Source organism: Vanellus vanellus (genome assembly GCF_965231255.1).
Source record: "Vanellus vanellus genome assembly, chromosome: 13".
In the NCBI taxonomy this organism is placed as follows: domain Eukaryota; kingdom Metazoa; phylum Chordata; class Aves; order Charadriiformes; family Charadriidae; genus Vanellus; species Vanellus vanellus.
In genome coordinates this window covers 2812481-2826062 of record NC_138918.1, presented here as the reverse complement: position 1 = coordinate 2826062, position 13582 = coordinate 2812481, and the positions used below count along the sequence as shown (strand labels likewise).

The following is a 13582-nucleotide window of genomic DNA, read 5'->3' as shown; positions in this document are numbered from 1 at the left end:
AGGAAGGTACATCCCTTCATCTCTACATCTCATGGCTCTCACAGGATCTGGGCCTACCTGCCTTGATGCGCATTTCACGCGTGTTCATTTAAATGTCCATTTTCCCAAGTATAATACTTGAAACTCAAAGCCAATGGCCAACCGTTAGTCACTCGGATTAGATTTCTCATTAAAACAGGCTGTGTGAAGGCAATATATTCCTGTTGATGTTTTTAATGTAGTTTCACTGTTAAATAATAAAAAGATCATGTGTGAATAACCCCACTTAATACCCCGCTAATAGAAATCAGGCCGATAAAATGCTCAGCGCCTGTGTCATCCCAGATGCTGCGGGAATACAGCGATGGGAGTAAATTACAGGAAGTTGCATGTTTAAAGCCAAGTTTTTTCTCTTTCAAATCAAAGTTTAAGAAATTGTGCGGTGCTTATAGTATCTTAGGTCGTTGCAGGCTCTAAAATAGAGGTTAAGTGGAAAATTAATACTTACAATATTTTCAGAATATATATATATATTATCTCTCACTTTGCTATAATGAAGATGGCAGAGCTTGTATCCACTCGTGCCTTCAGTAGAACAGCTCATTTTTGGGTCCCAGCCCAAAGTTTGTAGGCGATTATTGCAAATGCAGAAATACCTTCATGGACACTATAGAGTTGTTCACCTGGTCCTAAATACGCAATGGAGTTTAAGGCTTCACCTTCCTAAACGTCCTGGTTTTGTGGAGGAGGAGGTTACTCTTAGAAGCCCGGGGTGGTTTTGTGTTGTGCTTGGTTTTTTTAGAGACATATAGGGTGCATACCTTGTGAAATTTTTTAGAAACCTGAGATGTTAGATGCAGCTTTCCTGTAGATGGATTGCAGGCACTCCGTCTGGGTGTTATAACAGAAAAGCAGAATTATGAACACAGTGCGAATCTTCTAAAAATGAGCAAGAAGAAAGGAGTGAGCCCATCTGCTGTGAATTATTAAGGTAACTAGACTGGCACGCTTGAAAAAATGCATTAGAAAAAACTTGAGAATGAGATGAATTAGGACTCTCTGAAAACAGTTATAGGCTCCTATACGTGCTCTGACTGTTGGAACTGATAATCGAATTACAGACCAAAATCCATGAATCCCAGTTACCTACCTCTGTACTGTGGGGAGAAAGTTGGAGTGTATGGATATAGTTTCTTCCCAAGATTGGTACTTACCTGTTCAGTCATGGTCTTTGCATTTTGCTGAAATGTCCTGTCGATCCAATTAATAGAAACCTTTCACTAAATCCCCGGTATGCTAATTCCTCCCTTCCAACAGCTCCAGCAGGACGACCTACCGTTGATTTTCCTTGTTGTATTGTCTCCGAGTTTCTCGGGATATAAGTCATCCATTTTTAGCTGTATTATAATTGCACAACTATCTAAAAAGTTCATTTCCATATGTTCAAGCCAAAAACTTTTTTTGGCTCACCAGCGGAGTCTTATGTTGCACTAAATTCTTTGAGCAGAAAAACAAGAAAAGATAAATTAATACCCCATCAGGCTGTGTTTGCAATAGTTTTCTGGCATTTGCTTAAGGCTGAATTTTTCTCCATGTAAATTACTGAAGTGATAGCATGTGTAAAACCAAGAACAAATAATATTAATGAAGCATAAGTTCTCAGCTTGTCTCTGGAAATGAATTATTAAAAGCACCAACGAAAGTGATTTAAGAGCCCATGACTAATTTAGTTTTTATTATTTTTATATGAATCACTCATGAATCTATTGTAAAAAAGATCAGAGACATTTGATTAGTGAGGAGAAATCACTTTCAAAGTGATAGCCATTGTTGTAGATTTTGCATAATAATAATCTCATTAAACGCTTGGGTACATTTTGTTTTAAAATCCCGTAAACATCATCAGAGACTTCGAGGACTCTGAGGATCAGGCAAGCTTTTTTAACGTGAACGAGTTAATACATTTTCATTGCTTTGCTGCTTACTGTGAAATTGTGATGGCGTTTCTCTTCGTCTAGAGGAAAACCAGTGACACCAGCTAGCCCCAGCGCCAGGACTGGTTTTGTCAGTAGGCGCTGAAACCACGTGGGGAAGGCTTCCAGCTTCCCTGGGCTTGGCAGGAAGGGCAGGGTTTAAAAGTGAAGCAAAGGATGATGATGGTGATGATTATTATTAATAATAATCATAATAATAATTTGAAAGACATCCCAGCAACCAGTGGGATTCTCCTAAGAGAAGAAACCACTGGGGGAGCTCCATTCCCTCTGGTTATTTCTGCTTTGATCACTTTACGTCATCACGGTGAGGGGGTATCGACCGTCTTTGGGACTCACCCCCGGCGTATATTCGGGCCATTCCGTATCTAACTGAGGGGGGGGGCTATAAAAATCACAGGGTAGGTGTAAAATCACCTGACTGCCACCTGGGGAATGCGGAGCGCGTGCCCCACCGTTCCACCTGCCGTTGCCGATAGAGACGGGGAGTTTGTTGGGTTTTGAGTCACTGGGACTTGGTTTTTTTGGTCCTTCTTCCCATTTATAGCTATAAAGCAAGTGTATTTTTCTCAAGTAACTGGAAGTTATCCTAAAACATAATAAGCCTGAATCTACTCTATGCTAATTCCCCTTCAAACTTCCTGGAAAACAAGCGATCCACTTTGCCAAAAATTTAAAGGGTGTTAAATATGTTTCCATCCTGGAACAACCCCACGCCGTGTTGGAAACCTTCATGAAAAAAGCGTCTGAAATGGGTAAAAAAAGGCGGGCGGGCAGTGCCCCGCACCCTCCGGCGTGGCCCCCGGCCCCGGGTCGGTGCGAGTTCCCTCTCCGCCGGCTGCGTTCCCGCGTGTCGGAGCAGGAGATTTGTGGCGTTGCAATCACATATTGGGTTTCACTCGAGACAGAACACGAACGCGATTTACAGGCAATATGCAATGTTTTACACATTTCTAAGCGCGGCGTCTCGGAGCCGCAGCAGATTGCACGACCAGGGAATGCATTAGGAGGGAGGAATGGGATAAATAAATATGAAAAATCTTCTGTTTGGAGAGACCGATGCCTTGGGTAATCAGTAGTGATGGAAAGGAAATACAATACAAAAAAGAAAAAGTACGCATCCATTTTCTAGGATCTGCTTTGTTGTTTTTTGGAATTGACTGAGTGCAGTAGCAATTTTTTCATTTTTTTAGATTACTGAGCTGTTATCAATTTAAAATGCAGGGCGGTGCCTTTTCTTAATCTTGAAAAGTTAAAACATATTCTGAGGTCACTTAAACAGTCCCTTATTTGAAGGGTAACTGCAAGATGTAAAAGAAGCTCATGAAGGGCAGAGAACTTTCTGTTTGAAAAAGGGAGAGAAAACATGAGCCAAACTGCCGGCGAAGTCAATTTATCATCTGCCACTAGCCGACCTTATCAATTATGAGAAATTATAAGTGTAGCTTGCTGAATTATTTTTTTTTTTACCAGAACCCGTAACATTATCGTACAATGAAATTCATTACATAGAGGTGATGAACACCTTATCTTTATCCAGCCGCTTTGAGGCAAGGCTCATCAGCTGTGGGGTTAGGGCGGTTTCTGCCTTTTGTTCATACATTTTCATCAATTCTCTTTCCTCCTCTTCACAAGAAAATTCACCTTCTGTGGCAAATGAGGAAAACCATGTCCCAGAAGTTACTTTTTTGCCTTTCTCCTGGCTGCCTATGCTTTTTTATGGGACAATACATAAAAATGCCTTTTCAGTTCAGTTGGGCATTGCTGGTGGTAGGAGGGGGCAGTCCCAGTCCCGGGGGGGTGCAGCACTCGCTGCAGCTCCTGGACAGCCTGAGATACTCTGCTTTAAAGGTCAGGTGGCTTTAGGGAGAAAAGAATTAACTTACATCATTTTTATAGATGTTCATGGTTCCCTTTGACTGCTTTCCGGCTCGCGGTGACTTGGAGACCTGGTTTTGCAAGCAAAAGCCATCTGAAAAAAAAGTCAAAGCACATGAAATGTTTCCTCCACCTTTTTCCAGCGTGAATTCTTCCCATTCCCTCTGCCCACCCCACCCCCTGCCCTGCCAGCCCTCCCAGCCGGTGTACGGGTGCGTGTTTGGGCAGAAGGACGGAGCTCAGAGCACGAGTCTCAAAAGACGTTTTGTGCTAACCGGTTTTGGAGAACTTTTGTTCAAAGAGCTCCCGCTGGCTGCGACACGTTTTTGAGGGGGAAGAAGGTCCTTATTGACGTGCAGCTCCTTCTCGGCTTGATGAAATTGCGTGCAGCGCTACGGGGCTACACCCTATCGAGGACCAGCAAAGCAGAAGAGCAGCAGAGCGCAGTGTCAGTGCTCACTTCCATCCCCGGTGGTACCGCGGCAGTGGCAGGAGATGCACCGCTGCGGCTGCTGAGAGCTCCCGCGGGCAGCGCAGTGTGGAGGGGTGTGGGAATGGAGGGGGGGGTCGGTCTCTTCTCCCAAGGAACAGGCGATGGGACAAGAGGAAACGACCTCAAGTTGAGCCAGGGGAGGTTTAGATTGGATATTAGGAATATTTCTTCCCCAGAAGGGTTGTCAAGCACTGGGCCAGGCTGCCCAGGGCAGTGGTGGAGTCGCCATCCCTGGAGGTGTTTAACAGAGGGGCAGACGCGGTGCCGAAGGATGTGGTTCAGCGGTAACTTGACGGTGCAAGCTTAACATCTGGACTTCATGATCTTACAGGTCTTTTCCAACCAAAACAATTCCGTGATTCCACGAGATAGCCCAGGTACCGGGACTGCCCACCGCCTGCCCAGGCCGGTTCCCGCCGCGCTGCAGGACTGCCGGCTGGGATGAGCGTAAGAGGTGGAGTTAGAGGCTATTAAGGAATCAAAGACTCATCATTCCCTAACGCTCTAGGGCTTGGGTTTTTACAGCACTTCCAAATACACCCTTATAAAATACACACAGAAAGTGCTTGTGCATAAGAATGCATGCATATATATAAAATGTAACTGTGAAATCCTAATGTACTAATTATATCCGCAGGGAAACATAAGGAGAAACCGGGAGCTGCAATAAATAAACACAGGGAAAGAGTCATTAATTTGTTAGAGAATTCACTGTTCTTTTTGTAGCAACAAAAGGCTCAGTATTGAACCTAAATTTCATAATCACGTTTTTCTTCCCACATCTGGTCATTCTTAATAACGTTGTACTCTTACGTGAATTTACTGTGCGTGTGCAAGTTCTAATGCAGGGCAAATAATTTCCTTCTGTGCCTGACATAAATGATACAGTGTTAACCTAAACCGTACTTGATAACCTTCTTTAAGTGCTAGAAGTCAGAAAATAGTTTTTAAAAGTCATAAACCATGCTTTTACCAATATAAGCTTCTCTTTACAAGAAAAATGCGTTTGGAGGGGAATAATACTGTAATCTTGCATCAGTTTGTTTTTGCAAGGGTCTTTACTTATATTAATACATTTGTATGCATTGGAAAAAACAGATCGTCCATAAAAAGACAATTACAGAGCACAAACCAGGCATTCATAATATTTTTTCTGGGGTATCTTAAAGAAAGCAACATACGTAAAACAGAGAAGATTTTATTGTCCTGGTTTTCCCCAACTCCTTGTAAATCATTGCATAAAAGTAGCCATCCTGCTTTTATTGATCTAAACTCAATTTGAGTTGCTTTGGGATTAACTTTAAAAACTGTTATTAAGTCCCCTCCACTGCAAGCGTTTTCTCTCTCTCATGCAAATATCATTCGAACAGGGTTGATATCTTTTCCATTTGCAGTTACTCATGCATCTTTGCTTTCCAGCAGGAAAGATGTATCTGACCAGAAAACAGGCAAGTGCCTGAGATGGGAATTTTGGGGTATTTGTAATAGTGTGTTGGGTAGCTTAAGCAGCTTATCCTGTAGTCTGGATGCCGAATCTGCCTGATACCCAAGGCGGCAATAATACCTGAGGTGCTTTTGATTATAGATAATGAATTTCAGGATTGTCTATGGATTCACTCTTATTCTTTATAGTTGTCCATACATTTGCACGTTGGGGCCGCACATGCCTTCGGGTAGCAGACAGCAGAACTGGGGTGGTTACGTTTGTCCCCTCTCGGGTGAAGGTCTGTGCCGTTGTCCTGCCTGTAAACGCTGTGTTTCTCAGTGCTCGCTCTCAATCTGCCTTGGAACATGTCTAAAAAGCAGCAAATTCCCAAACTTCCCTTCCCCACTGCCAGTCTGCCACTGCGAGGAGAGGCACGAAGACATCTCTCTGGTGCCAGACAGAAGTTATTGGAGAAGATTCAAGAGCCAGCAGAAGTAGTGCCAGATCAATCCCGCACTGCACGAGATGGGCTACTTTGTGCTTTTCCGTAAGCGTGCCGGCTGGCATTGCGGCTCTGCCTCGGGGTCGCAGCTTCCTTCGAAAAACGTTGGAAGTGTCATGGCTGGAAAGGAAAGCTTCAAACTGTAGAGCAGATGCACCCTGAAGAGGCAGGAAACGTGGGGTATAAGGAGCCTCAGATGGTTTTGGTTTGGAAAGCTCCGATGATCAAACAACCCTTGCTCGTCATTTCTGAGCAGCCGGCAGGGGGTTGGCGGTCACAGCGTGGATGAGGGTGGTTCCTCGTAGCGTCGGACGTGCCATGGGCGCAGCAGGGAACGGGGGCGGCGTCAGCAGCTCTCTGCGTGGATTCCCGTTCTTGACTCCCAACCAGCGGAGCAAATTTGGGAAAAAAAAAAAAAAGAAAAAAAAAAAACAACCCAAACCCTGGTAGGTTCCATCAAGTGGTGCGGTGGAAGACAGTGGCTGTGAGTTCTCACCTCCTCATCGCGCTACGGGGCTGCGCTTCCATTTCTCTGCCGGTGGCCGTGCCGGACGAGGGTGGCAGCAGGCACGGCGCTGTGTAGAGGTTTCCCCGTACCCCCCTTGGCTGCTGGCCGGCTTTCCACCCACACGTGGGAAATTTGGAAAAAAAGTCCTTGGGTTTTCACAAGCAAAACCACTCTTCAACACTCACCCTGTTGTACTGGGTTTGTGCCACCCTCATTCTAAGTGGAATTTTACCATATTTTCGCAGTGAAATTCTGCAGAGTTTAGTTTTGCATGCTTCACGCGTGGAGCTAATTAAAGAAAAGTTGTTCTTTAAGCTCCTGAACTGTTTTTTAAATCTGTCCTTCTGGGTTTGCATAGAAGTACAAACATTCTGGAGCTGCAGAAGTCTGAACGTTAATGGAGTAACATGTGAAGCTGCTTCTTATACCCATCAGTGCTGGGGTTCTGCTAACTATAATTTGAAATAAATTCCTAAGCAGAGCACTTGTACAACATATTCAAGTGCCAGAACCTCTCCACTCACTCATAGTCTCCCCATCTAGAATCCAAAATTGAAGTAAGGCAAGAGCAGATCTAGGGAGATGGAAGGGGATAAAGAAAGATGCTTGTCAAGCAGTTACAGACCAAAGCGAGTTTGCTTGAGAAAATGCTTTTTGTCATCTATGTTGTCTCCTGCCTAGCGTATTGTCTGAGATAAGTGACAGTTTCAGTTCTTTTTCAAGTCTCAAGGTTACGGTGTATGTTCTAAGAACCAGCATAGATAAAGGAAACCTTAACCCACCCAGAAGTTAGCATTTTATGCATCTGAGGTTAACAGGTAGATACTAAATGCCCCCATAAATTGAACAGCTGGAGATATTGCCATCTTTTTTTATGTGCAAGGAGCACCTTGTTAGCAACCAGCACAAAAGTTCATGTTCTCAGATGAGTTACTTTGCCTCACTCTTAAATTGCCGCTCATTTTCTCCCTGCGTGTTGATTTATGAACTTAACAACTTACTGTTCAAAATTCAAGCTGTGTTCCCGAGCTGCAATGCTCTCAAAACCACTGGACAGGTAGTCTGCCTTCACGTGGTGTTTAAAATATTTTTACTAAATAATAAGGCGCCTTTCCTGTCTTTTGTTACACACAGGATTTTGGAGAAGACGATTCCCTCTACATCACCAAGGTAACAACTATTCACATGGGCAATTACACCTGTCATGCCTACGGCTACGAAGAGCTGTATCAGACCCACATCCTTCAGGTGAATGGTTAGTAAATGGCATATATGACAATCCATGAAAGCGTTCCTGTAAGCAAAGTTGCGCGTTAATCTCATTTGCAGAGAGACGTGAAAAATTGTCTGTGTAGGAGAGCGAACGCAGCTCGGGGTTTGCTCACTCGCGCTACCACACAGGCGATCAAAAAGAAGGGTACCGGGGGGGGGGGGATGTGTGTCATTTCCTGGGCTTTAGTGGGTATCCTAACTGTGAAACAAGCTGTCAGTAACATTTCCATAGAGGTAAGGGCAGTGTTTGAAAGCATCTCATAAGACTAATGATGACTTTCGTCAACAGAAGCGTTGCTTCAATAACTTTTTCTTCCAGAAAATCATTTCTGTTGTGTGAAATAGCCCAGGATGTTTAAATAAACACGGCACAGTGTTTCCAAAACCAGCTTTCTGACTCCCCGCTATATATCAGATTATTATGTGGTTGTAGTCGGCTTGCTTCACTGAGGGCCGTTTACGTCGGCTGCAGATGTGGCCCTCTGGGTTGCAAAATGAGGGCAAAGCATTTTACAGGTGAGAGAATGACACGGGCCATGTTGCAGCATCCTCGTTCCCCTCCGTCCCCTGGACCACATGTGCGCCTGGTGGAACTTACGTTCAAGCGTTTGCTATCTTTCTTCTGACCTCAAACTCAGTCAGTCGGATTTAGGTTAAAATTGCGTTAGTTTAAACTGGCTAAAATGGGACCAGCCCGTGGAGTATCCTCCTCCCCAGCAGCAAAATCGTTGTCCAACTTTAAACCCGTATTTACATGTGCTAACATGGCCAGCAGTATCTCCAGGGCAGGAGAGAGGGGAACCCCTTGCTCGCTCTGGGTAGATTTTGACGTACTCTGCTATAATAGTATTTAGTTCCACAGGAAAATTCAGTAATTTTATTACAGGGGATGTATTATAAGGAAACTTAGTATTTGGTTCTTCCTTTGGATGTGCGCAAACCTCTACAAAAGGGAGCTTTCAACTGGTAAAAGCAGATAGCTACACACAGGTTAATAGAGTCTGACACAAAAAGAAAGAGTAAAACAGGATATTTATGGACTTTAAGAAACACCGGGGTGGACATGGGGTTTCGGTTTGACGGCAGCTCAGGTCTTCTGGCCCTGTGTAAGTGCCCCCCACACACAGCGAGTACCTGGAGGAGAGCACGAAGCATCCAGTTGATTTGAATGAAAACTGACTTAATGTTTCCACATAATAATTTGTCATCTTTTGAGACAGTAAACTGTAAAGTCTCAGCAATGTGGATAACTAGATTGTGCGTGCTGCAGCTGGGAAAATAGGTTTCCTTCCTCAAAGTGCTGTTTGTTTGATGAATGGCGGGTGAAAGAAAAGCGAGCTAACAACTTAATCCCGTGTATATGATGTGATGTATTATGAGGCCTGAATGGAGTTTAGTCGGCAGACAACAATGTAGACTTTATCATCGCTGAGAATATAAGGCCCAAAGGCTTTGAAGCTAAAACCAGAATGAGAGGAAAGCTAGATGGAGCGCGGGGAGGGGCTGATGCGTTTCATACTCATGCCTGCCACTTAGATTTAACTTGTTGTTGAAAGATCCCATTTTCTTTTTAAATGGAAGTTTCCTACCACAGCTGCGTGTAGTTTTTCTTATTCATACCAGAACGCTGTTATACCAAAGAACCCGCTACCCCTGTTAGCGTCCTAATGTTGCTCTATAGTCACTAAATACTGGAAAAAATGCCATGCGTTCTGGGATCAACCCAGGCTTGCTAGAAAACACTGCAGGGTCTAGAAATCCTGCTCTTACAGCATCTGATATTCCCACGTGAGCCGTTAGGCTTTGCAAAGCCGCGTTTTTGCAGTTCTTGAAGTGACTGGCGGGCTGCCCACGTCGCTAAATTCTCTCCTTTCCTGTCTGCGTCCTGGATTCCTCCAGCAACTGATGGTGGGGCAACAGCACCCATGAGAGGACAACCTCGCTTCCCTTCAGATGCCTGCTGGGGTTCCCAAGGCAGAGCCCCGCTCAGGAAATCCTCCTTGGTTTTTAGTAACTGAACAGAAAATTGAGGAATTTCTCTTGACAGGAGTCGAGGGAAGAAGCTGAGCCGAGCTGAATTGAGTGAAGATGCCGAGAATCTAAGTATAGTTGATGGGCTCCGTTCAGCGCTGGGGATTGTCTCTGTCTGTCTGTATCAAACTAAAACCTCCATCTTCAATACGGGAGGGGTTTTGTTGCTTCTCTGTGTTGGACTAAAACGGTAAGAGAATGTGACAGAACCAAGTCGGCCAGAACTGGAGTGTATCTGCTCACCTGTCTCCTCCAGGGAGGGACTGATACACTTTTAACATCAGAAACACAGGGGTTTTAGTCTAGGAAAACGATCAGATTTTTTTTTTCTTTTTAATAGAGAAAACAGTTTCTCTATTGGAAACAAGTAGAGAAAGAAGAACCAAGTGGAAGCAAAAGGGTTTCTCCCCAACCTTTCCCAAGCTCACTGTGTCTGTACAGGCGGGTCCCAACTTTTAGACTGTGTTTCAGTTAATTCCGTGTTTTCAAAGCTGCAGAAGCTCTTCCAGTGTTCTTTGATCCTTAATGTACCACCTGGGCCCTGGCTTACTGTTCCGACTGAGACCCATCAGTCCAGCTTACAAAGTATTTTCCTCTTATTGCCTTTTTCTCCTTAAAAGAAAGTTCTGTGTACCCTATTCATATGCTTTTATCCAACACGCTATATTCTCTTTATCTTACTTTCTCCTTTGCCTCTTTTTAGGACATAACACTGGCGTGTAACAGCTCATTGATCGTAACAGCTCAGTGGGTGATACAGAAAATAAATAGCTTAAATAGAAAGAAAAGCTTAAACAGAAAGCTTAAAGCCCAATTTTGACAAAATTAAAAGTTTCTTGGATTCAGGGCTCTAGGTGAATGCATTACGGGCTAATCAAATTGATCAAAAGTTTACCCATAGAAAGCCTGCCTTTCATCCCAGTATGTTGTCACGGTGGTTCCTTTTCTTGCCCAAGGAAGGTAAATTCACTTCATCGGAGTCAAATCCTGCTGGAAGACGGGCACACTCTTGTCCACGGCGGGCAAGCAGAGTCCTTACTGCCGCCTGCTGCTGTCCCTGTGCCACACAACCCGGCCACGTGCGTGCTTGGGCTGTTCCACCAGCCGATGATGCAACGCTAAAAGCCGCTCCGCGTTGTCTGACCCGGCATCGGGCATTGCGCCGTCCGGACTTTGCCTAAAGACCCCCTCCGAAGTCGCCTTTCTGAAGGGGAACAGAAGGTTTGCTTTGCCGGACCGCTGAATGCCGTGCAGCGCTTCCCTTTGTATCAGCTGGTTCGGGACATCGCAGATAACACAGGCAGATCCGGACGCCCCCTCTGGCAAAGAGAGAGGAGAATGCTGTTAGGCAGAGAACGTGACAACCACCGGCTGAATGCCCCAAACCGCTGGCTCACATCTGGGCGAGAGGTTTAAAGCGCAGATGTGAAACGCAGCCCAGGTGTGACATTTGACGTGGTGGGTTTGGGTCGAGCCCGTCAATCTTCGGACTCACAGCAGTGAGAAAATGTAAGTCAGTGTATTTATGCACCTGGCCCTTAATGTCTTCGGAGGAAAAGAACGCGCAGAGAGGCGGCACAGAGCTTAAGAATGAAAAAATCGCCTTGCGTGCTGGTATCTTTGATCGGGAGAAGCCAAGAACAGCAGGAAAATTATGTTCTCTCCTACGTATGGATATTGCCAGGGAAGTGTGTACAGCGTACGCTAACTGTAGGGAGGAAAAGCAATTTATCACTTTCAAGAAGAAAAAGAGTTGCTGAGGATAAAGAATCTCATAAAATTGTAATCAACTATGAAAATTGATAGTTTGCAAATCAAGAGACTGCTGAGTGTAGGGCATCATTTTTCTTGGTCCTTGCACTCCGAAAAACATCAGCATAAATCAGAATATTGTATTCCTTGAAAACAGTTTTAAAAAGCCATTTGATTCTCGGTCCAATTATAAGGGTCCAATAGAAGAAATTTTCCAGTACCGGAGAGATGTTTTAAACATGGGTGTTTTGTTAATGTGGCTTTTCGAGGGAAAACATACAGTGCTGCAAACTCCTTTCAAATCATAAATGCAAAGATTAAAACGTCTGAAGTAAATGATTAATCTATTAATTATTATTAACCCTTGGAGTATGTAGCTCCTGTAGCAGCGATGTACGTCTTCGGGGCTTGATGCCGCCATCTGTGCTCATCGTGTGCTTTATCACCTGAGCTGTTTTATTCTAATGAATTGGTCTGCTCTCGAGTAAGGCACTACTCAGTATGCAGTAGTAGGCAATCTACCCGATCTCTTACTTGTTTGAATATCTCTTTTTTTTCCTACTTTGCTTAAGATAATAGCATTTTTATATTGCCTTTGGCTGCAGACACAGTAATGGTTAGCAATGATATATATTCACCGAGGGAAATAGCAAAGGATAATTCATATATTCCAAAGTCTGGAGCTGAAATCTTTGCAAGTATTTAAAGTGAAATGTGCTTACTTGGAATGTATTAAGTTGTAGCAAGGACAATAAAAATGCATTCTGCAGTTTGCTGTTATCACAAGGCAGTTGCATGCAATAATTTAGCTGTGCAATGAATTATGTGAGACAAGGGAGAAGAAATAAAAAGTTTAAAAATGGAAGGAGCAGCAGAATGGTAAGAGAGCGGGAATGGAGGTGCAACACCTATTTTTGTAGGTGAAGGCAAGCAGGTTTCCTTATTAATCACTCTTGAAAAGACACCTTGCTATAATTTCAAGTTAAGCTAATTTTCATGCAGAACATTGATTGAGCATCTGGGACCCCTGAGCTACTTTTTTGCCATATACATCTATTGTGGGTTTGGCTCCGCAGGTAAAATATGTGGATTACTCACACGCAGCCTAACGTGGTACGTGGCAAAAAACTGCGAGATGAGAGTAAACTCTGCTGTGTGAAGGAGTGCCGTGTTTTTAGGAAGCAGTGTCCGTGTGGCAGTGGTTGGGAGTGCAGACGCGAGTGTCCGTAGGGAGAGAACCTAAAGCGAACCGTTATAAGAAAACCCAATCAGCCCACGGTGGGTTTGAGAGCATTAAATAGGTGATGTCTGGGATGGGCTCTCTCTTTATTAAAGAGCTGGTGGGTGAGAAAACACCACTAGGCTTGGAGGGAAATTGCTCTGGTGCCCTTTGGCCATTTGGGATGTGTTAGGGAAGGGCTTGAGCCCGGCTGGGGACTCTCCATCTCGCCGGGAACGGGCAGGCGCGAGCGGCCGTGTCCTGGCCGGAGCAGAGCTCTGCATGGGGCACAGGACCGGGCAGGCTCCACTGCGGAGCTGGTTTTCATGGAGCTCGCTGCGAGAAGTACATGGTACTAACTGCCCCTTGACTTCGCCAGGATTTGGGCATCCAACCTGCTTGGGTGTTGTGCGCTTTTTCCTATGCGTTCGTAGGAGACAAACTGCCTTTCATTGATGTGTCTGAGTTTCAATGGATGTACACGTTCAGTGGACCTCAGTTCCTAAATTGTTTCATTCTAAAAAGGTT

At 44.5% G+C, this 13582-nt stretch overlaps 1 protein-coding gene across 1 annotated transcript in view; it reads left to right on the top strand.

Annotated features, from left to right (window-relative positions):
- The window catches only part of FSTL4 (follistatin like 4), a gene marked incomplete at both ends in the record, with an annotated part of 245959 nt that overhangs the window by 210157 nt on the left and 22220 nt on the right, over positions 1-13582 (top strand). Inside the window, one exon of the mRNA XM_082490055.1 lies at positions 7915-8035. Coding sequence (XP_082346181.1) covers positions 7915-8035 — 121 coding nt within the window. The remainder of the gene's footprint in view (positions 1-7914; positions 8036-13582) is intronic.